Below are 24546 nucleotides of genomic sequence, written 5' to 3' on the forward strand. Positions count from 1 at the left end.
AACAATTCAGTAAGTCCTTATTGAATGCCTACTGTATACCAGGCTATAAGTGTCTTACTGTGAGCATGATCAGTCCCTGGTTTCATGGAATTTGAGTTCTAGTATGGAGCTTCAGACTACAGATTGAGTCAAAGAGACAATGAGTGAGAGAAAAAGAGAGGAGAAGAAGAGATTATCTCAGAGAGTGTTAAATTCTATTTTTAAAAATGTAAAACAAGCTGAGGCTATAGACAGTGATGGAGTGTGCGTGGATTATTGGGAGGAGGAAGCATGAGGGACCAGAATATGAGTGGTGAGAGAAGGCCTTGTTAAACTTCATGAGTATGTCAAACTTAGCTGTATTTTTTAAGACAAATAATTATATCAGCAAACTGAAATATGTAAGCTCAAGTAATTATATCTGCTTTCAGAAATAATTCACACCTTCAGTATGTGATAGGTGATAAAAGGAGAAAAGATGTATATATGAATAATTCCCTCCCCTCAAAGAATATATAATCTGGTTGAAGAAATCTAATTGAAGAATTGAAGCATACATGAACAAATAAAACAATTGTAATTTGAGTAATAATGAAAGATGCCAATGCAATCAAATATCTCTGAACAAGTAAATGTGCATGAGAGGTCATGTGTGTCTGTAGGAAATTAGCTTGGAAGTTTTTTAACTAAAGCCCTGGAGAGAAGTCAGAGCTGGAAATAAATATTAGCTTCAGGAGGCGAGTCATTTTTCCAAGGCTACAGAGCTAGTAATGGGCTGAACTGACCTTAAACAAGTTTTCATCACTTGTAGTCCAGTGTTTTTTCTCGTACATTCTGCATTTGACATACAAAAGATAGCAGTTTAAGAAGAAAGTAGTGATGAGGAAACTTTTGTCAAGATAGGAGAGACAAATGTATGTTAGAATATTGTGAAATAATCATAGGTTTGCTGATTCTTTAGACATATATTTATATTTCTGTGTTCGTAGCTGCTTTCTCTTAGGGTTGCTATATGAAGAGAAAATAGAGTCATGTTAGGAAATGGTCTCTGAATGTTCAAGGAAAGCATTGCTGTGGGTTTGCTTATGTGGGTGAAGAGAAGAGAACTCTTCAAATCACAAACTGCAGGGATGGGCTATTTGGACTCGAAAACAAACAAGCACAAAATGCCATTTGTGAGCAATTATAAGAGGATTGGATAGTTTTGTTGTAATTCTTTAAAGGCAATGAATTGGAAAAGCAGTGTTTTCTCCTCAGGATGTCTGATGCACACCCCAAGCCCTCATGCACCTCAGAACTATTCCACCAGCACCTCATCCTGAGTTTTCCCTCTTAGTTTTAACCAAGAGTATTTTTACTAACCAGTTGACATTTTTAAGAAAGGTTTATTTGTTTATTGGCTGTGCTGGGTCCTCATTGCTGTGCGGGCTTCTTTCTCATTGCCGAGAACGAGGGCTACCCTTCGTTGCCGTGTGCAGGTTTCTCATTGCGGTGGCTTCTCTTGTTGAGGATCACAGGCTCCAGGTGCTCGGGCTTCGGTAGTTGCAGCCTGCGGGCTCAGTAGTTGTGGGTTGCGGGCTCTAGAGCACACGCTTGGTAGTTGTGGTACACGGGCTTAATTGCCCCATGGCGTATGGGATCTTCCCAGATCAGGGATCAAACCCGTGTCCCTCACATTGCAAGGTGGATTCTTAACAGCTGGACCACCAGAGAAGCCACTTGGCACTTTTAAAAGAAATATTTCTTATTGTTAATCGTATTGCATTAATTATCTTTTTCCCAATTGCATTTTCTTGCATACTTATATTTACTTGATTGTCAAATTATGCCTTTTGTTTTTCGCCCAGTTTTGTTGCGATATAATTGACATATAGCACTGTTTATGTTTACGGTGTACAGCATGATTAGACTTACATACATGATGAAATGTTTATAATCGATTTAGTGAACATTTATCATCTCCAATAGATACAAAATTAAAGAAGTAGAAAAAAGAAAACCTTTTTTTCCTTGTGATGAAAACTCTTAGGAATTACTTCCTTAACTTTCAGATGCAAAACACACAGCAGTGTATATTATCTTTATCATTTTGTACTTTACATCTCTACGACTTATTTGTCATGTAACTGGAAGTTTGTGCCTTTTGACCACTTTGATTTAGTTGCCCCTTCCTCCCACCTCAGGTTGCCACAAATCTGATTTTTTTTTTTTTCCTGTAAGTTTGTTTGTTTGTCTTTGAAATATTAGCCCTGCAACACTATGTTAGTTCCTGGTATTCTATATTTCTATAGACTTCAAAATGATCGCCATAGTAAGTTTGGTTGTCATCTATCACTATACAAAGATATTACATAATTATTAACTCTGTTCCCCACACTGTACATTTTATACCTGTGACTCATTTATTTTGTAAATGAAGATTTGCATCCCTTTATCTTCCTCACCTGTATCTCTCCTCCTTCCACCCCTCCCATCTGGCAACCTGTTTGCTTTCTGTATCTTTGACTCTGTTTCTATTTAGTTATTTATTTTGTTTTTTAGATTCTACATATAAATGAAATCTATGCAATTAAATTTTTAAATTCAATTTAAAATCATCTCAATTGAATTTTAAAATCTATATCTTCTTTGAGTCAAGGTGTTCTGTATATATCTGAAGTAAAATTCACTATTTTCAGTTCTTTGAGTTTTGAGAAATGCCTACAATCAGGTAGTCACCACCACAACCAAGATATAAAACAGCTTTATCACCTGAAATACCCCCTGGTTCACCTCTGTCATCAACTTCTACCCCTGCTTCCAACTCCTGGCAACCACTAATCTGGTTTTTGTGCCTAGTGTTTTGCCTTTTCCAGAATGCTATGTAAGTGAAATCAAACAGTATGTAGGCTTTTGAGTCTGGCTTCATTTTAGTTAATACACCTAAGATTCATCTGTGCTGTGTGTATCAATCATAGTCTTCCATTGTGTGGATATACTACTACAGTTCGTCCATTCACCAAATGCATATTTGAGTTGTCACCACTTTGAGTGATTAAATGGGCTTCCCTGGTGGCTCAGATGGTAAAGCACCTGTCTGCAGTGCAGGAGACCTGGGTTCAATCCCTGGGTTGGGAAGATCCCCTGGAGAAGGAAATGGCAGCCCACTCCAGTAGTCTTGCCTCAAAAATCCCATGGACAGAGGAGCCTGGTGGGCTACACAAGAGTTGGATACAACTGAGCGACTCCACTTTCTTTCTTTTCTTTCTGGGTGATTATATAGCCCTTATAAACATTCATATTCAAGTTTTTGTGTAAACATAAGTTTTCATTTCTTTTGAGTAATTTCTTAGGAATGGGGCTTTGGGGTATATTTGGTAAGTATATGTTAACTTCATAAGAAACCCACCAAACATTGCGAAAGTGACCATACCATTTTGTATTACCACCAATGATGTATGAGAGTTTCTGTTGCTCCACATCTTTGTTGGTACTTGGTATTGTTTGGTTTTGTTTAGTTCTGTTTTTAAGCATTCTAATAAGTGTCTAGTGTTTCCTTGTCATGATTTAAACTTGCATGTTCTTAATGAGTAATGATGCTGAATGCCTTTTCTTGTGCTTCTTTACCATTCCTATATCTTCTTTTGTAAGATATATCTTCTTTTGTCTATTCAAGTCTTTTGCCTGTTTTAAAAATTTGGTTGTTTTTTTTTTACTGAGTTTTGAAATGTCCTGCCAGCATGTAACTTGCTTTTTTCAATATCTTAACAATGTCTTTTGAAGAAGTTTTAAGTTTTATTGGAGTCTAATTTATTAATTTTTTTCATGTTTTTAATGTCATACATAAGAAATATTGCCTAACATAAGGTCACTATTTTCTCCTTTGTTTTTCTTCAAGAAATTTCAGTTTTGTGTTTTATGTGTTAGGTGATGATCCATTAATTTTTTATAAGGTACAAAGTATGGATCAAGATTCATATTTTTGCTTATCAGTGTCCCATTGGTTGACCACAATGTTGAAAAGCCTATGCTTTCCTCATTGAATTGCCTTTCCACTTATATTGTAATCAGTTGACCATATATGCATGAGTCTGTTTCTAGACTTTCTATTCTGTTCCATTTATCCATGTATCTATTCTTTTATCAATATGGCACTTGATTACTTAGCTTTGTGTATGTCTTGGAATCCAATAGTGTAAGTCCTCCAACTTTGTTCTTCTTTGCCAGGATTATTTTGTCTATTCTAGATCCTCTGCCTTTCCATATAAATTTAGAAACCATTCATGGATATCTGTTTTTAAAATCCTCTGGAGTATTGATTTGGATTGTGTTGACTCAATAGATCAATTTGGGGATAATTGATATCTTAACAGACAAGTCTTTTGATTCATACACACAGTCCTATTTATTTAGGTCTCCTTTGATTTCTTTCTTTTTAACCCTGACTTGTCATTTTCAGCATATGGGTAATATACATACTTGAAGGTACCTAAGAATTTCATGTTTTGAAGTGCTGGGTTTTTCTTATCATTTCAGTCTCCCATTATTCACTGCTAATATATATATGATATTGTTCATTTGTATTCTGCAGTCTTTCTGAAATTATTAGTTCTAGTAATTTACACATAGATTCTTAAATTTATATTGTGAAATATAAATCAAAGATTACATTATAAACCAAGAATACAAAATCTGTTACATATTTTTAACTCAGGATTGCAAGAGTGAACATTGCTTCTAAATGTGCAGTTCTGTTCATTTGATGATGTATGTGGCTGAGTGGACCACACTTGAAGTGTCAAACATGGGGATGATAAATCCTTATCTGCTCATTGCTGCATGTGATCTAAGGTCCCTTGACTAAGTTCTGGACTTTTCCATTGAAGCCTACTTAAAAAAAAAAACATGCCTTTCAGACGTGTTATAGATTAGCCAGTACAGGAATCATTTCAAGATATAAAGTTGTGAATAATAGTAGCTGTCAGCCAGAAAAATCAGAAAGCCTTCTATTGTAGACGGCTTCCCAGGTGACGCTAGTAGTAAAGAATCCATGTGTCAGTGAAGGAGATGCAGGAGACATGGGTTCAATCCCTGAATTAGGAAGATTCCCCAGAGAAGGAAATAGCAACCCACTCCAGTATTCTTGCCTGGAGAATCCCACGGACAGAGGAGCCTGGTGGGCTACAGTCCATGGGGTCGCGAAGAGTCGGACACGACTGGGGGACTGAGCAGGGATGCAACGGCAGATACCACAGTGCCCTTGATAAAGGCTCAGCGTGCATTAGAGTGGCAGGAGGCTGTTGTCATTGGAGTAATTCTTAGGGCAACTGTGTCGTCCTTATGATGTAAGGAAAGTGTTTGGCTGGCAGTGTGTGAGCTGAGATTCTCAGGGCATAGGAGCAGTAGATGGAGCAGAGGCCAAAGGAATAGTCTCAGCAGGTGGATCAAAGGACGCCAGTGGAATAGGAAGGCAGAGATGGAGATAGGTTGGCTAAAGGAACACACACGGAATTTCCTTGCCTTCCTTATGAATTCCTTCAAGACACAGATTTCCCGAAAGCAGGCAGAAGGAAGACTTCCAGCCTGAGGGGAGTGACAGCACTTTTAAAATTTTGAGTTTGATGAGCGGTTAATTAGACACTCAGCCACTTATATGGTCTGTTATGATTGCTGCCTAGAGAGCAGTAAGGGGTTGTGATTTGATTCGTTTTCTTCCTTGTGCAGTGCAGACACAGTGATGGAACTGGTCTCATGTTTTATTTTTAAAACTTTGGGAGCTCCACATTTCTCATGCGTATGTGAAACGCTGAGCCAATGCAGAATCCTAAAGGGAGCAGAGAACCATAGCCAGAGGGCAGGTAGCTTCTGCCAGGTAGATAAATGGAGACCAGAGGGCTGAAGGTGTCCTCCTGTAAATGTTACCCACAAGAATTTTATTCACCTTCGGTTTTCTGAAAGTTTCTCTCATGTATGGACAGACAGACAACGTCCTGCCAGACAATTAATGTCCTGGGTCCCCATTTACACTTTGAGAGTTGTTGAGAAGTGTTAGCCTTTTATAGATTTATAAAAAAAAAATTGTAGATGGTAGCAAGAACGTTGCTGACAGGGAGGGCTCATGCCTGACGGGGTACATGTGGGTGTGTGGCTCTCATTTGCAGGTCTTGGAAACCAGGCAGGTTTGCTGTCTTTAGTGAAGGTGTAAACCTCCAGAATGGTGATCAGCCCTCACCATTGCTTCTGCAACTCTGCCAGCACCAGTGCACAGAGGAGTCTGTAAATATCTGTTACTGCCAGTCAGGATAGTAGTGCAGTCTCTGCTGTCTTAGCAACCACATTATAATTCTGTTTTTATGGTTTTTGATTGAATTTTTAATTGAAAAATAACTTCCCTTGTGAGTAATGAAAAGCTAATTGCAAATCTAAAATAGCTGGATGAGCTAATGGAAACTGTAACAGTATCAGAATGTAGGCATAGCCAAGGTATCGCAATACCTTGCAAGGTTTGTCACCTTTAAGGCAAACTGCAGCACACAAAAGCTCCCAAATGAGATTTTCCAGAAGTAGCATGTTCTGTTAGCATTTTGGTTTGGGGTATTTGTTCAGACTGCTGTTAATAACATCGAGCTTTGATGCCCAAGATGATCTCTGAATTTATAATTTAATGTTAGATCTGCCTAACTTATGCTGTTAATAAATACTCATTATAACATGTATAAAACAAAGGCATTCATCTTGCTCAGTGCTGTTTCATGAAGATATGGAATTGACTAAGGTTACAGTTCATCTGTCACTGCCCTTTGCATTTAAAAGAACATCTAATGGCAATGCATATCATGTGGGACAAGGGAGACTGTGCCAGAGAGTGCCAACAAAAATGATTTTTACAGTTTACCTCTACACACAAAGCCATGCCATTTGATTTGAGTAAATTAAATAACATTAATAATTTTAAATAATAGTTTTATGAAAATTGGTAATGTACTTTTAAATTTTCTTTTTAAGAATATCATATAAAATGTACAATATTTTATATATTGTGTTTCTGTGCTGTGCTTAGTCGCTCAGTCATGTCTGACTCCTTGTGACCCCATGGACTGTAGCCCACTAGGCTCCTCTGTCCATGGGGATTCTCCAGCCTAGAATACTGGAGTGTGTAGCCTTTCCCTTCTCCAGGAGATCTTCCCTACTCAGGGATCGAACTCAGGTCTCTTGCATTGCAGGCAGATCCTTTACCATCTGAGCCACCAGGGAAACCCATATTGTGTGTTATGACACATAATAATTTGTGACAACTACCTGAACTGAAACCACAGACAGATCATGGGGAGAAGGATATAGATGATTACATAATATTCACGGTCACTTCCACCTTTGAAATTCTAACTCTATAAGTTAAATACAAATCCCAATAAGCAGTGATTTCATTTCTTCAAAACACAAAGTGCTGGAGAATTCCTTGGTAGTCCAGTGGTTAAGAATCTTCCTTCCATCGCAATAGATAGGTTCAACTCCAGATCGAGGAACTAAGATCCCACATAGCTCAGAGCAGCTAAGCCTGTGCATTGCAACAATGGGGCCCACACCCTCTAGAGCCTGAGCTCCCCAAGAGAAGCCCTCGCGTCTGAGCACCCAAAGCAGCCAAAGTATAAATAGATAAATAAACCACAAAGTGCTTGGCAAGCACTCCTCTAAGCATTTTATAAATATTTACTCATTACATTCCCATAATAATCTTATAAGATAGGCTATAATATCATTCCCATCTTACAAATGAGGAAATAGAGGCACAGAGGTATGAAATAACTTGCCCATTTATGGCTCGTAAATAGCAGTGCTAGGATTCAAAGCCACACAGGCTGCTTCTGGCATTTTCCAAAGAAAGCTTAGGTCTTTTTGTGAAACACGATTTGGAGTGTTTTCTGTTTTGTTTTTAATTTCTTCCTTTAAAGGTAATTCTTCCCAAGATGTCTATGTTGCCCTGTGATTTTTTCCGAATTTAACTTGTAAGTCCCAGGGTTAGAAATTCTGATTGCATTTGTACCATCATGGACCTCAACTTGTAAAAATAATAATAATTAGAGTAAGAGTTTAAAGCACACTCTGTTCTCTTGTGAAGAGTTTAGAACTTATTCACTGTGGAGAGTAGTGGCACTGTGTCATCTCTTCCGTAAGGTCACTTCATCAAGGCTGTGTCTTGAGGGCCTTATTTACTATGGAGACAAATAAGACAGAATTTCCACCTGAAGTCTCAGTCCAGTGCTGTGGTTCTCAGTCCGAAGTGGGGGCAGCATTTGATCCTGTCTTCAGGCCTGGGAATATTTTTGCTTGTCACAACTGTGGTGATACTACTGGCATCTAATGAGTGGAGGCCAGACATGCTGCTCCCTCCCACAAGGCACAGTGTACCCACCACCACAAGGAATTATCCGTCCCCAAATGCCCATAGTACCTAGGTGGAGAACTGAGTAAACTCTGACTTATGTGGACAAATGGTGTGATCACTATAAGTACAGGTGCAGGAGAGCTAAGGGCGAGAGCATTTTAGAGAGAGCTTCCTGGAAAAATGACCCTAAAAGGCCAGTAGGAATTACCCAGACAAGAACGCATGAAATTTTGATGTGGTTATTTTGAACTTTCACTTTTGTTTCTTTTATTTGACTAATTTAATGTGCAGAAAAGGCATCTTCATCCCCACGCCCACTTTCCATCACAAACCTCACACCAAGGTAGTCTATATAGCATGAGGGTGGCCAAGACAAGTACAGATATAGAAAGGTCAAAGGTAGGGATTTCATATCTAAGTGTAAAAATTTATATTAAAAATTGATCTTTATATTTTTTAATGTTCTCTTATATAAACTTTTCCAACCACCTACTCAAAATAACTTTAGGAAGAACACCCAAGAAGCTACAAAGTAGAACAGCAGGGCTAAAGAAGGAGTTTATATATCTCTATATATATGTGTGTTTAGCTATTTGTATTGTATTCTGTAAAAAACATTAGCAGTATTTTTTAAAAATGCTTTGCTTTGCCACATAAAAAATAGATGACCATGGCTATCATTTTGGGAGTGTTTACTGTGGGCTGACTAGCATACTAAGTCCTTGACATTGACTTCATTTTATTCTCACCGGAACCTATGAATATCAGGTACTGTTATTATTGCTGTTGCTCGGAGTTCAGGGGCACCAGATTCCTCCAGGTTTGAGCAGCTGTGTGGTGGTGACGCCTTTCCTTGAGTCAGGAAACAGCCAGGAGAGAAACGAGAGGAGTCCAGCCAGGGTTTGAGGTGGGGGAAGGGGTGCTGAGCCGAGGAGCCTGGAGGTGCCAGTGAAGGTGTCGAGTGTGCAGCCGGGCATGTGGGTCTGGAGCTGGACAGGCCCTCAGCTTGGGACAGAGATGCAGTGTCATCCATGCACGAAAGGCATGAGACCCTGAGAGTGAGACAGTAAAGAGAGGAGAAGAGGACCGAGGCTGACCAAGGGGGACCCCACGTCCATAGGGCAGGTAGGGGAGGAGCCGAGGGACGCCCCTAGGCGCCTGGGAGTGAATGTTTCTTCCCACCCAGTTCCCCCCGGGGTTTTTCTTTCTTTCAGTTTTCTCGGAATCTCTGGTATGACCTTTGCTTCAACCCAGCCTAATTCTCACTGGAAAAATTTTATCTGGATTAGATGCAATTTTTGTGAAAAGTTAAAAAGCTAAGGACACCCCATCTGACTTCTCTAGTACAGGCATACGTGAGTTTAAACTTTGAAATCCACAAACAGAAGAAATCCAAGAAAACCTGTTCTTTTGTTTTCGTGTGCTTAGTCGCTCAGTCGTGCCTAGCTGCTTGTGACTCCATGTACTGTCACCCGCCAGGCTCCTCTGTCCATGGGATTTTCCAGACAAGAGTACTGGAGTGAGTTGCCATTTCCTCCTCCCGGGGATCTTCCCGACCCAGGGGTGGAACTCACGTCTCTTGCGTCTCCTGCATCGGGAGGTAGATTCTTTGCCCCAGCACCACCTGTGCGGCCCCTCTTCTTTTGTTTTTAGCTCTTTACCTGCGGGCCACTGTGGCTAATGTCCCCAATCAGTTTGCGGAGGGAGCTTGCACTTTCCCCAAAACTCCCGTCATTAGAGGATATTACTGACTTCAGATTATTTTCTGGGGTTGCAATGTACAGCATGGTGACTATAGTTAACAATACTGTATTGCATATTTGAAAGTTGCTGAAAGAGTAGGTCTTAAGAATTCTCATCACAGGAAAAAAAAAGACAGTAACTATGTGTGATGATGGACGTTAAACTTATTATGATGATCATTTCAAGTATCAAATCATTATGTCATATACCTTAAGCTTATCTGATGTTGTCTGTCAACTGTAAGTCAATTAAAAATATATATTATGCAGCTCATGCAGTGCCACATGTACATCCTCTCCCCCTTGAACGACATCATATAGCAAGATCAGTCCACGCTTTACCATCCCTCTCCCACACCTCCACTGATATCCAGGGCCAGTTTGTGGGGTTATGGGCTGGAAGAGGAGCCAGCATTTCTGCTGCCCAGGGCCATTTGCTAGAAGAACAGCCAGAGTGAACAGCTCAGCAAGAAGGCGTGGCCTCCCCTGTCTCAGCTATGGCCTGGGGACAGCCCCTTGCGACTTCCGATGACACCTTTCTTTCCCCTTAGACACCAGAAAGCTATCCCACTGGATGGCCTGTGGTATTTGAAAAACCTCGCCCTGGCTGAGAACACACCAGACACGTGTGTGTGGCAGAGCTCTCCACCCTGCTCTGCAGAGTCTGTTCTGTGAACCCCCAGGCAGACAGGGGACCTTTCCCAGGCCCCGCAAGGAGGAGCCGCTGCTCCCAGGGGCGCTCACCTCTGAGCCCTGGACCAGGTGACTTGTTCTCAACCATCTCTGAGAGCCACGCTCAGGGCACTCCTCAGCAGACGGGGCTGGAGACCTTTCACCTCTGACCCTGGTGAGGAGGGTGAGAAGTTCAGGCTGCAGCTTTAATCAGAATCGCACGTCAGAGATGAACCCACACCCCTGCCTGTTATTCCTCTTGGGCTTTTGGCAGGAATATTAGAAAAATAGCCCAGGAAACTGACCATTAAGTCAGCACGGAAGACCTCCTGAGCAGTCTAGAGTCTGGTGGTTTAAAGGTAAAACATGCATTTAAGAGAAGGAAAGGGCGCCACTGCTCCCGTACATGCGCCAAGTACAGAGGGCCTCTCTGTGTCTCCCAGGCTCTGTCACAGTCACCATGTGGGACACCGCTCAGACGGGGCCCCGACCACCCTCCCCATCTCCCTCTGGTCCCCACACCCCCAGCAAGCACCCTGCCTGCCTTTCCCTCCTTCCCCTCCTGGGTGTCCCATCAGTCAGGGCAGCCCGGGCACAGCTTGCTGCTTGCTGGCCCCACTGCCACGTGTGTTCAGCTGGGGAGATGAGGGACACCCTCCAGGCTCCACAGTGCTCACTGCTAGGAACCACATCTCATTCGGTACATCATGGGCTCCCAGTGCTTGGCGGCCATGTGCCAGGCAGGAATTCAATACATGTTTGTTAAATTGCATTGGAACCTGGAAGAAAATAACCTGTCAGTTCACGAATTATTTTAACGCTTCTACCTGTGAGAGGATATTGTGTGGCAATCAATTATTCATTTTCTCCTCAACTGCCCTAAATCTCTCTCCTCCAGAGCTACACTTCTTCACGGCAATCACTCACAGCTCAGCCCTCTACTCAGGCTTCTCCAAAGCTGCTGCCTGCGAAGACTGCTAACCCAAGAGGCATATTTTATGTTTTGTATCACTTACTCTTAAATATTTGATACAATGAACCAACTGCTCCCTTCTCTCTGTAATGCTCCTTCTGTGGCTTCCAGGACCACTTTGAACTGATTCCACTGACCTCCAATATCTCTGACTACACCTTCCCGCAGCCCAGCTCCTCCTGCTCCACCCAGGCCTTGAGCACAGCAGTTTCCAGGGCACTGAATTCTCCCTGGAAGATTGGTTTAATCATTATGTATCCTCTGTGTATATCCTCTACTTGCTGATCATTCCGAAGTAGGTCTGGATGTCACAAGACATCCCAACATGACCTCATGTCTCTTCCCTGAATCCCAGTTCCTGGCCCCTCCCTACTTCATGGTTTTCCCTGTTAATTGACACAGGCACATTGACAAAAGCCTGAAACCCAGAAGTCACCCTCTATTTCTCCCCGGCCCCCACGCTTCTACGTCAGTGGCCAAGTCTTCATCTGCTCCCACTCCCCTCTGCTGCTCTTTGCCATCTCTCACCTAAACTGTTAACTGTCTTCCACCTGCTCTTTGGCAGTTCCATCTCCATCCTGCCCCCAGTTTTGTCTCCAGCATGCCGTGGCATTACATTACTCTCCTAACTCCTTCAGTAGCTCCCCTTTGCTGCAGATTGCTCTAACATCTTCATTTTGGTTCTTCGTGATCCGACCCCTGCCCATTCTGCCGGTGATTCCTGCTCACATCCTTGCAGTTCCGAGACTAGAGCGCTCCAGTTAATGACTGCTGGCTTTGCCTATAGTCCTTTTCATCTGCGCAGTGGATTTCTCTCAGTCCTTTATCACCTTGCTCAAATACTGCCTCCTCCGGGAGGCTTTGTCCTTCTGCATCCTGAGAGTTAATTGCTTTTCCTTTTGTTCATCATATTTATATTCCACTCAGGAGTGCGAGATCCCCACGGACAGGGACCACATCTGGTCACCTCTGCATTCCCAGCCCCTCGACTTGTTCCTGGAACGTGCTGCCCACTGTCAGATGGTTGTATCTCAGCTTCTTCTCTTCCTGTTGACTTTCCCTCCAGAACTTCAAGTTTCACTTTTAAAATGAGACTTCTGACTGTTTCTCCTTTACTAATGTATGAACCCTTCTGAAGACAACAGTAGGAATTACCAGGTTCTGGTAGCCATGGACATTGCAGGCGGTCCATCTGAAAGGGTCAAACTGCTTTGCTTGTGGCAACACGTAAATCCAGTTTGCCCAAAGCACAAACGGCACAGCTTCAATATGCGTCATGGGTTTCCTCTTTCCATGGAAAACGTAGCGAGGGGAAGGAAACTGTCATTTATTGACCAGCCTGTGCAAGGTCCAGGACATAGGCTGTCATCTCCCAGGCCTCCTGGGTCCTCCTTGAGGAGGCTGGAGTGGAGAAATCTCCGGACAGGGCGAAGTCCAGCTGTCTAGCTGATGCATGGTGCCCCTGAGCAAGTGTTTCCTCTCAGAGCCTTGGTCTCCTCATTTGAAAATAAAAGAGGTCAGGCCAGTCGGTCCCCAGAGCCTGCCAGGTTCTAGTATTTCCTTAGCAAACATTTACCCAGTGGATTCTCTCTGAACCAGTGCCTGTGCTGGGCGTCAGAGATGCAAATGAGGTGCGGCTCTCAGCCTGTCATATTCAGTGGGGAGAATAATTCTGCTCTTCTGAGTACACAGGGTCTATTGTGACTGAAGCCAGTCGCTGATTGGACCAATGTAAACAAAGTATGTTCAGTTGAAAAGAAAAACCCACAGAGACTATCATGTATAAAATTTCCCGCTAGGTTTTAGGTAGATTAGAAGAATAAATTATGGTTCCTCTCAAAAGAGGCTCTAACCCAGTGGAAGACACACTGTTCATGCAGCAAAGAAAACACATTTTATAATTCCTGTTCACGCAGGGATAGTTTTCCAGGCCACCAGTGACAAACCGACTCAGGTTTTCTGAAGGGTTTTATGTTACTTATCATTAAGTGGTTTTTGTTGTTTGTTGTTTAGTTGCTCAATCTGTCCAATTCTTTGCGACCTCAGGGACTGTAGCCCTCCAGGCTCCTCTATCCGTGGGATTTCCCAGGCAAGATTATAGGAGTGGGTTGCCACTGCTTCCTCCAGGGGATCTTCCCGACCCAGGGATGGAACCCGCGTCTCCTGCATTGGCTTAACACTGATTCACTTAACACTGATTCTGAACTTAACACTGATTCTGAACTTAACACTGATTCTTAACCACTGAATCACCTACGAAGCCCCATCATTAAGTTTGAGGGAAGCAAATACTGATGCTAATATTTGTCCTAAATGCAGCCTGGCTATAGCCATAGCAGAATTCATGGTGGTTTTGATAAAGGGCTGTGAATCCTTCTGTTACATGACATGTTCTTTTACCTGAAGCAGCCAGTCCTTAAAGAGGCATCTCCATCTCTCCAGGGTGTGTGTTTTATCCATTTTGTATTCTTGGAGAGTCTAGCCATTGTTTACATTATAGAAGATAAATACAGACTGATGCTACACCATGCTGGGAATGTCTGCCTAGTCTCAGATCACCGTAAAGAATGTTTTCCCTCTTTGTCTTTTGTTCCCAGCTTAAAAAATCAGTTGGGTTTTTTCAGCTTTATTGAGGTATAACTGACAAATAAAATTATAAGTTATTTAAAGTATATGGCATGATGATTGGATAAACGTATCTGTCGTGAGAGGAAGAACTGAATAGTTGTGCATATGATATTTGAAACTATATCCAGAATTTCTAAGATGTCTTTAATCATGACAATTTTGTAGATAGAACTGAGTACTAATAAGAAAGTAGATTCAGAGCAAAAGAAATGCAGATCACCTTACATCAGTAATTCCAAACTCCAAGAAATAGAATGACTTTTAAATGAATAAAACAAAGATTACATTTTTAAATAATAGGTTTTATTTTTAGAGAAGTTTTAGATACACAGCAAAATTAAGCACAAAGTATGGGGAGTTCTCACCTGCCACCCGTACCCACATATACACAGCCTCTCCCACCATTAACATCCCCCACCCAAGTGACACCTCACAGCTGTGAACCTGCATTGACACATCATTGTCACCCAAAGTCTATAGTTTGCATTAGGCTTCACCCCCAGTCTTATACATTTTATGGGTTTTGACAAATGTTTAGTGTCATGTATCCACCATTATAGTATCATACAGAATGTTTCACTGCTCTAACAATCCTCTACCCTTTCTGTCCATCCTGTGATTCCTCTTTCCCTCCTAACCAATAGTAGCCACTGATCTTTTTACTGTCCCTATACTGATTGATCTTTTTACTGTTTTGCCTCTTTCAGAATGCCATATAGTTGGAATCATATAGTATGTAGCCTTTCAGACTGGCTTCTTCCATTTGGTAATATGCATTTAAGGTTCCTCCCTGTCCCTTTATGGGTTGATGGCTCAGTTCTTTAGCACTGAATAACATTCCATTGTCTGGATGCACCACAGTTTATCAGTTCACCTACTGAAGAACCTCTTGGTCACTTCCAAGTCTTGGCAATTATGAAGAAAGCTGCTATAAACATCCCTGTGCAGTAGCACCTCACACCCATTGCTATTGTGGACATGTTGGCTGCAGAAGTTTGGTCACATTGTTTTATATTTTAAGTATATATGTCCTTTAGAAATACAATATTTATCTTTATGGATTAAAAAATAATTCCTGTGCAAGTTTTTGTGTGCAATAAGTTTTCAACTCTTTGAGCAAATAGCTAGGAGTGCAACTACTGGAATGTATAGTAAGAAGATGTTTAGTTTTATAAGAAGCTGCCAAACTGTCTTCCAAAGGGGCTGTACCATTTCGCACTCCCACCAGCAGTGAATGGGAGTTTCTGTCATTCCTCATCCTGGCCTGCGTTTGGTAATATCAATGTTTTAGAATGGTGTCATTCTAATAGGTATGTCATGGTATCTCACGGTTGTTTTAATTTGCAGGTTTGTAATGATGTATGATGTGGAGCATTTTTCATATGCTTATTTGTGACCAGTGTATCTTGTTTTGGTGAGGTATCCTGATTTTTGTCTGTTTTTTTAAATTGGACTGTTTTATTATTTTGATTTTAAGAGTTGTTTTTTGTATTTTTTAGATAACAGTCCTTTATCAGATGTGATTTTTATGAATATTTTCTCCACAGCTATGGCATATCCTTTCATACATTGGACAGTGTCTTTCACAGAGCAGAAGTTTTTAATTTAATGAAATCCAATTTGTCAAGTATTTATTTCATAGATTATGCCTTTGAAGCTGTGTCTAGAAAGTTATCACTAAACCTAAGGTCATTTAGATATTCTCCTGTGTTATCTTCTGGGAGTGTTACAGTTTTGTGCTTACATTTAGATCTGTGATCCTTTTTGAGTTAATTTATGTGATGCGTATAAGATCTGTGTCTAGACTGACTTTTTTTCTGCATATGGATATACAGTTTTTTCAGCGTTGTTTGTTGAAAACCTATCTCTTCTCCATTGTGTTGCCTTTACTCCTTTGTCAAAGATTCGTTAGCTATATTTGTGTGGGTCTATTTCTGGGCTCTGTATTCTATTCCACTGACGATTTGTGTCTTCTTTCACCGCTATCATACTGTCTTGATTACTATAGCTTTTTGGTAAGTCTAAAAGTTGGGTAGTGTCAATTCTCCAACATTGTTCTTCTACTTCAGTACTGTGTTGGTTCGTCTGCAAGCTTTTTTCAAAATATTGCAGATCTCAAAAAAAAATTCCTATTTGTTTATTCATTTGGCTCCACCAGATCTTAGTTGCAGCATGCAAGATCTTTAGTTGTGACATGTAAGATCTGGTTCCCTGACCAGGGATTGAACCCGGGCCCCCTGCATTGGGAGCATGGAGTCTTAGCCTCTGGACCACCGCAAAAGTCCCTCCAGTATATTTATTGAAAAAAACATGTGTATTTGAGTGAACCCACTCTGTTCAAACCTATGTTGTTCAAAGATCAACTGTACATAATGCACCTCAGATAACATTTTTAGTTCTTAGGTAGAGACCTTAACACATTTGGAACTGGCTGTCAGGTACAGGAGCAAAGGACCTGCAGAAGATAGCTTCAGACTAGGTGATCAGCTTCTAGTCCATAACTGCCTGTCATAGTTGACACTAATGAATGACTAATAAGTGGGTGAGCTGGAGATGGCTGAAAATGAGGATAGTTATTAAATATTTTAAGTAAATATCATGATAAGAAACTAACAAAAAGAACTAGTTTCAGTGTGCAGCATTAGTGAAACCAATTTAACAGGTTGTCTGTCTCCTGACTCTAAGTAAAAGATGAGAAGGGACTGAGTACGACCCAGAAGAGGCAAAATTCAAAGACATCATGGAGGTCTAATTAACAGGCAGATGACTGTTTTCTAGCTTGGGTGACTTGACTTACTGGTGATGCTGTTAATCAAGACAAGACTTTAAACAGGAAAAGCAGGTTTTGAAGAGAATACAGTGAGTTCAGTTTTCATCGGTGAGTTTGAAGGGCCAGGAGGGACCCCCCTGATGAATGAGACTAGTGAGTAGCTTAAAATGTAGCTCTGGAGCTCAGGTGGGGTGTCTAGGCTAGAGAAAGAAGATAACCGTCATCAGAATCTAGTTTATTTTAAGAGCTGATATCCCTTTATTTCTATGCAGAGTAAAAAGAACCCAGATGATGTGGTGGATATTATAGTCAAACACATGATGCTTTGAAAAAGCCCACCTTGGGTTTCCCTGGTGGTACAGTGGCTAAGACTCCACGCTCCCAATGCTGGGAACCTGGGTTCAATCCCTAGTCGGGGAACTAGATTCCTCGTGCTACGACTGAGAGTTTGCATGCCGTATAGTCAAATAAATAAAGAAAAATATTTTTAAAAAAGAATATGAACATTTCTTATGATGAAGGAAAGAACTGTTAAAATAATTAATGACTTAAGCTGACTGGCAATGGTCTGTTGAGGAACTGTGATATTTTTCATGATCTGAGAATGAATGCCTACAGAGAGAGAAAAAAAAATGAAATAAACGCTGGGTAGCAATTTGAGGAGCCCAGCTGAGGGAGAATTTCAAAATGTAATTATTGCTATGTACTAGTCATCACAGACTGCTAAAACAAAATACCACAGATTGGGTGCCTTAAACAACAGAAGTTTTATTTTCTCACAGTTCTGGAGGCTGGGAAGTCCAAGATCAAGGTGCCAGTGAGGTTTGGTTTCTGGTGAGGACTCTCTTCCTAGCTTGCAGATAGCCACCTTCTTGCCGTGTCCTCCCATGGCTGGTTGAGAGGGAGGGAGTGCTCTGGTGTCACATCCTTTGTTCAGTCACCAAGTCATGTCTGACTTTTTATAACCCCATGGACTGAAGCACGCCAGGCTTCCCTGTCCCTCACCATCTCCCGGAGTTTGCCCAAGTTCATGTCCATTGAATCAGCCTCTTCCTTTAAAGACATTAATTCTATTGTATTAAGGCTCTACCTTATGACTTCATTTAACCTTAATCATTTTGTATTCCAAACACAATCACATTGGGGTTTAGAGCTTCAAACTGTGAGTTTGGGGAGGACACAATTCAGTTCATGGCATATATAATTCAGCACTATAATGTGAGTTCTTTTCCCATTTTTACACAAGAGCAAGAGAGAAGAGAGATGGTTGAGTTGATCCAAATTTGGGAATTAGCAAGATAAGCTGGAGAGAAGGTCAAAGTGGCAGATGAAATGAGGGCCTGGTGAAAATATGGCTTAAAAGTACTTCCCAAGTGTTCCAAGAATGATGGAAAGGGAAGCAGCAGGGATTGGTAAGCTTCATGGAAGGTCCTCTCAGGCCTGGAGGCTGGAGAACAAAAGGGAACCCTTTATCATGTACCATCTCTTGGTAGAATCCTTTCTTGGGATGTGATTGGTTGTTTCTGCACTTTCAGCTTCACTGGCAACCGATGAGACTCATCAAACCAGAAAGATTTAGTTCATTAGTGATAGCAATGATCACATTTTTATTTCTTTTTAGACGACTAAATACGTTGAACAAGTGTGCCTCAATGAAACTTGATGTGAACTTCCAAAGGAAAAAGGTAGGTACAACTTACTACACCTTACTAAGACCATGGTTGTACCAGCAGGACAAGCTGCATTCACAAATTAAAAACAACACAAACCTAACCAAAATTCTGAAATGACTGACCGTCTATGTGTTTATTCTCCAAATATCTCGTCTTATCATAAGCATCATGAATAAGCCCGATAGGAACCTAGGCTAACATCTGTTTCACTTTGCTTTAGTTTTGATCAGAGGGTTTGCATACAAACGTAAAATGCCTTGTTTATGATAATGTTTCAGAAGTTTGTTTAGCTGTAAATATCCACTCCATATTAGACTCAAATTCTCCAGTGATTTGTAGATTAAGAGAATGCAGACCAGAATCTATGGGGTGAGTCATGCCAGGTGTCTTCTGCTTCATTCTTTCCTATGGCATTTAATTTCAAGTGCAGTTCAGGATGTGTTCATTGTCAGGCTGGTTCATTTCATCATGGTTGAGCAGGTGGAGGGAGAGGGTAACAAGAGGATTCAGAACTTGCCCCATCTCTGCATTCTCACCCCTTGCCCTTTTCTCTAGTCACAAGGAACATCCTTCAGTTTCTGAGTCACTACAGTCTCTCTCTTATAGGACTTTGCAGGCATTTTTCCCTCTGTAGGAGTAAGGCTGGCAATTTCAGTTCTGAAACAAAGTTATACTTTATTGAGCACTTAACTATTTTCCACAAGCTATGTTATGGCATTTCATGCATTGTGGCAGAGGGTCTCTGTTTTCTAGAGAAGGAAAATAAAACCTGAACTGGCTAAGTCCCTTGCCCGTGATCTATTAGCTGGTGGAGGAGCAGGGTTTCAACTTCAGGTGTGTCTGACTCCAGAACTGAGGCCCATAACCACTGTGCTGAAAGACCCCTCTTTCTCACTGAATTGATCCTTTTAGGAAACTCAGAATTAAAATCGTTAGCTACTTTTTTCATTTCACATCTTCTGTATGTAACAAGTCAAGCCGCACTATATTTTGAAGAAGCAGAGAAAACATCCCTGAGTTGTAAGAAAGTGTTCTTTATTCTGGTCTACACAGAGAAGTCATTACAGCCCGTGGATTTTTAAGTCACTCCCGAGTAACCAAATCTTTAAAAATAACTTTAGCCTGAATTTCTGCTCTAAAATAACACCCAGAAAAAGCCCAAATGAATTTTGGTTGACCTCACCTTCATAACAATTTGGGGTTTGACCTAGGAACCAAAGATTCAAGCTAAGGAGGTAAAATGGTGAAAAACGATATCCAGAGAATATATTAAAACATGGGCAATTTGTCCGGGTCAAAGAAAAATGAAAAAATGTGGGAATAAACGTCCCAACAGCTGTCTGACTGAATAGAGCCCTTGAGAAGTACACACACTGTTTGAAGCAGGAAGGTCAGATGTTGTTTTGGTTGTAACACATGGTTCTTATTAAACCAAGCGCAGCCACGCCTGTGTGGCTGTCTGTCCGGCTGCCAGTGCAGATCCTTAGCTGCTATGTATCACAAACACAAATGCCAAAGACTAACAATACGATTTGTTTTCAACCGAGTGGTGTGATTAAATTCTTCCCTTTATCACCAGCATTTCAAAACCCACATGTGGGACAGGCTTGAATAACATGCATTAGGCCATGTTACCTTCACAGAAGCTCCGCTGTGAATTGGTCCCTTCGGCTTTCTGATGTTCTTAATTTATGCCTTATGTTGGCTGTGGTGGCATATACCCTTACAGCCCTACTTAGCTGTGGGCCCCATGGATGCAGGCACTTGAATAAAACAGGGCTTTCCACATTGTAATGTAGGGACTTGTGGCCTGAATTTTGAAATAAATAAATCCAGTGAGTGATCTCTACCTACTCACGAATCTTAGCCGTGATGCATATTAGGGGCTGTGGTCTAAACAACTACATAGGAGACCCCGGTGGTGGCACATGTCCCTATGATCTGCTCCTTATACAAGTCACAGACCAGCCCTTTGTCGTTGTTCAGTCTCTCAGTTGTGTCCAACTCTCCATAGCACCATGGACTGCAGCACGCCAGGCTTCCGTGTCCTTCACTATCTCCCAGAGTTTGCTCAAACTCACGTCCATTGAATCAGTGATACCGTCCAATCAACTCAACCTCTGTCACCCCCTTCTCCTTTTGCCTTCAGTCTTTCCCAGCATCAGGGTCTTTTCCAATGAATTGGCTCTCACATCAGGTGGCCAGAGTATTGGAGCTTCAGCCAATCCTTTATTTTATTGCAGAAAAAAAAAAAAAAACACTAAACACAGACTAGGACTAGGATAAATGATCAGAAGTAGAAAGTAAAACTTGAGAACCAAGCACCACAAGAGCTTCAACCAACTGCGAAATTAGTTTGTTTGACAGGGAAAAAAAGAAAGTAGCATTTCCTCTGGGCTTGTCCCTATTTTAATCAATCCAAGAAACAGAAATATAATGCTCACCTCTAATCTGCAGAGGCCCAGACATGTTTAACTCCCCAGAATGTCATCCCCAAATGGCTTCACCACCCGGGAACACAGTCATGCTTCTCCCTCCAGAGCCTCAGGAAGGCTGTGTGTGCTTCTTAGCACTCTGTGGTGTGATGAGCTGGTGTCCACAGTGCCCACTCCACAGCAGGTACCACTGCTCATCACTACCCCCACGTCATAGATGCAGAGATCGAAGGACAGGGAAGCCAAGTAACTTGCCCAGAGCCACTCAGAAACGGCACAGGCGGGATCTGAACCCAGTTGTTCTGCCCCTCTTGGCCCTTGAGAGAGATTCAGAAATGTATTGTCATGAGCTTCTGGCCCTCGGCCTGAGACCTGGAAGGGCTTCCTCAGCAATATATACAATTAGGTATTTTTATTGTTTTAGAAGAGGGATACTTCTTGCTTTGGGTACTCAAGTCCACAATTTATTTAATGTCTGCATGGAAATTTACCTTTGGATCTCTCGTGGTAAAAGAGTCATGAATTTCATTGCTCTGCTTTGAATTTGGTTCTCACCTGATTTTGTTTAATTCTGAAGAGTTTGGTGGGTTGACCCAAGATGGGAGAAAAAACAAAACAAAATCCACAAATCGATGACAATGGTGAAGCCTCATTCATACTTAGGTAGGCATGCATTTTCCTTATACATCAAATACCACTCACTTGTAAAGCACCAAGACAACTGAAATCACACCTTACCACTTTGCAGAAGAGAAAAGCAGTCCTCTAAAGATTCAAGATTACTTTCCCCATGAGAAGCAGGTAGCGTGCCCTCAATCTTGGCCATGCATCTCACTGAAAGACTTACTAAACCCCCGCATTTCTGAGAGCCTGAGGACCCAGCCGTTGCCCACCTTTGGCCTCAGGCTCCTCCCTTTGCAATGCTGCAAGTGGCAGGGCCGTGCTTCTGAACAGGAGGGCTCAGCCACTTAGCCCCAGTCAACTTTCATGGAAGATGCACATCTACATTTCCATGTACTTGTGGAGTAGCCACCTCTTAAGAGCTCCTGTTTCCAGTGTAAAGAGATGGTCAAATTTTGTTTAAAAAAGACAAAATCCTTCCCTTTGCAGTGTGTGTTTTTGGCATTTGTCTCTGAAGCATATATTAATTTCAGCTATGACTATTCTCACTTTCTGAGAAAAAGCCAAAAGAAGTTTGAAGTTTCCTCTAAATTAAAAATGCCAAGGCACATGCAAAGCTACTCTTTCTCAGAAAACTGTTCCTTCGTTATGTCCTACAGAATTCAGACTTACTTTATGACAACACTGAAATCTCCTCATTACAGTCAGTGTTAATGTGATGTGGGCTCTATTCAAAGTTAAAGTCAGAGACTGAAGACTCCAATAAGGATCTCTGTTAAATGAGGAAAGAGAGAGATGCGTACACACACAGGACTCCTACACAAGATTTCCTGAGGCAGGACGAGCGGCTTCCAAAGAAGGTCCTGGTTAAAGTCACAGTTTTAATAAAGCTCTCTGAAATCATGACCGCAAGGTGGAAAGCAACACAGAAACCATGACTAATCGCCACGTTGCAGCCAGCACCTCATGGCCTGGATGCTGTGGGCATTTCAAAGGAGCTGCAGCTGTTGTGAGGGGGCCCGGTCTCAGCCTCCGCCTGCACCCTCCCCACCCCCATTGCCTTTCATAACCTCAAATGTCCCATCAAATAAGACACCACCTGGCAGCTCCAAAGAGCAGAGCAAATGAGAGAAGTTACATTTCATTCCCTCAACTAGAAAGTAGTACATCTTACGTTGAAGAGTGTTATATGTGAATATCCTTGAACCTGGATCTTTGAGTGAGAGGAGCTCTTCACTCATCTTTTCCAACCTCCTATCCAGCACAGGATTTACTTTCAGAGCATCCAATAATTCACTCAGCCTCTGTTTATAAACATCTAGACTTGAGTTCATTAAAATGCAAGGCAATTAATTTTTTCCTAACTACTGGAAGTCTTTCATATAATAGTTGACTTGATGTAACTCTTCTCTCTGGAGAGGCACAGAATATGGATTTCTTCTCTGTCCAGACCAGAGCTCAGCAAGCTACTGCTCCTGCTTTAGTAAAGAAAGTTGTACTGGAATAAAGCCACACCCATCCTTTTGGCTGCAAAGGCAGAGTTGAGTAGTTTTAATGTTCTAATATTTACTATCTGGCCCTTTATAGAAAGTTTTCTGACCTCTGTTCAGTCTAGAACAGAGTTTCTTAAACTGTCTACAGTGAATGATTGATTTTTTAAAAACTTCCCAGCCTGCCACTGACCAAGATACTTTTGTAAAATTCATTACAAAACAATTATTAGAAACATGAATAATACTAGAAATATGAATGATACAATCATTAGATAATCTCTAATAATTGTACTAGAGAAAATACAAGACTAAATGTTTTATTAGACTTTGCAGATACAAAATTGCATTCCAATAAATATAACTGGAACAAATAGAAAAGAATTACAAAAACTGTTCATATTTTTACTAAAAGTGTACACTTAGGCAATTAATATGAAGAATCACGATTGCATTTGCAACTTTTTTTCTGTTGTTCAGCTGTCAGAACTAAATAAAAAGTTTACTTTGAAATACCAATTCCCCATATTAAATGTCTATACACACATTTCAATCAAACACTATGACTATGAGTATTCCCCATGGTGAGTTTTCTGTTTGTTATTAAATTTAGGTTTGATTGACAGAAACCACTCACAGGCGAAAATGTGTATCTCACGTGCTTCTTTGTTTTAATATTAACCATCATAAAGAAGCCAGTCTCACAGAATATGTTGAGTGGGGCTTACCTGACAGTCCAGTGATTAAGACTCTGCCTTCCAAATTGGGGGGGGTATAGGCTCGATCCCTGGTCAGGAAGCTAAGATCCCACATGCTTTGCAGCCAAAAAAAACAATATTGTAACAAGTTCAATAATGACTTTAAAAATGATACACATTAAAAAAAAAATAAAAATAAAGAGGTTTTTAAAGTAATTTTTTAAAGCTTTGGCTATTCTTTTTTACTTTTACCAAAATGAAGTAAGTGTTGCTATATTGTCAAAATTCATCTTTAATCCACAGTCACTATCTAGTTTCTACAGTAGTCTTTCTGTAAAACAATGGATCCTGTACATTATACACTTTGGGTTATGCTAGATAAACTGATCTTGAAATGTCACATGTAACATGGACTTTGTGAGCCCAACACACAAGCTGGTCTCAACCCCGTTTAGTAAGACAAGTGTAGTGATCATGAGCTTGGATAGCACAGCCATGCT

The 24546-nt window shown here is 41.2% G+C and overlaps 1 protein-coding gene across 12 annotated transcripts in view; it reads left to right on the forward strand.

The window, feature by feature from the left end:
* STARD13 (StAR related lipid transfer domain containing 13) overlaps positions 1-24546 on the forward strand; it is a 505433-nt gene that overhangs the window by 448902 nt on the left and 31985 nt on the right. For all 12 annotated transcript variants that reach the window (XM_069601576.1, XM_069601578.1, XM_069601575.1 and 9 more), the window contains one exon: positions 18751-18814. In XM_069601576.1, the coding sequence (XP_069457677.1) occupies positions 18751-18814 (64 nt within the window). The remainder of the gene's footprint in view (positions 1-18750; positions 18815-24546) is intronic.

The sequence above is a fragment of the Ovis canadensis genome, chromosome 10, assembly GCF_042477335.2.
Source record: "Ovis canadensis isolate MfBH-ARS-UI-01 breed Bighorn chromosome 10, ARS-UI_OviCan_v2, whole genome shotgun sequence".
Taxonomy (NCBI): Eukaryota; Metazoa; Chordata; class Mammalia; order Artiodactyla; family Bovidae; genus Ovis; species Ovis canadensis.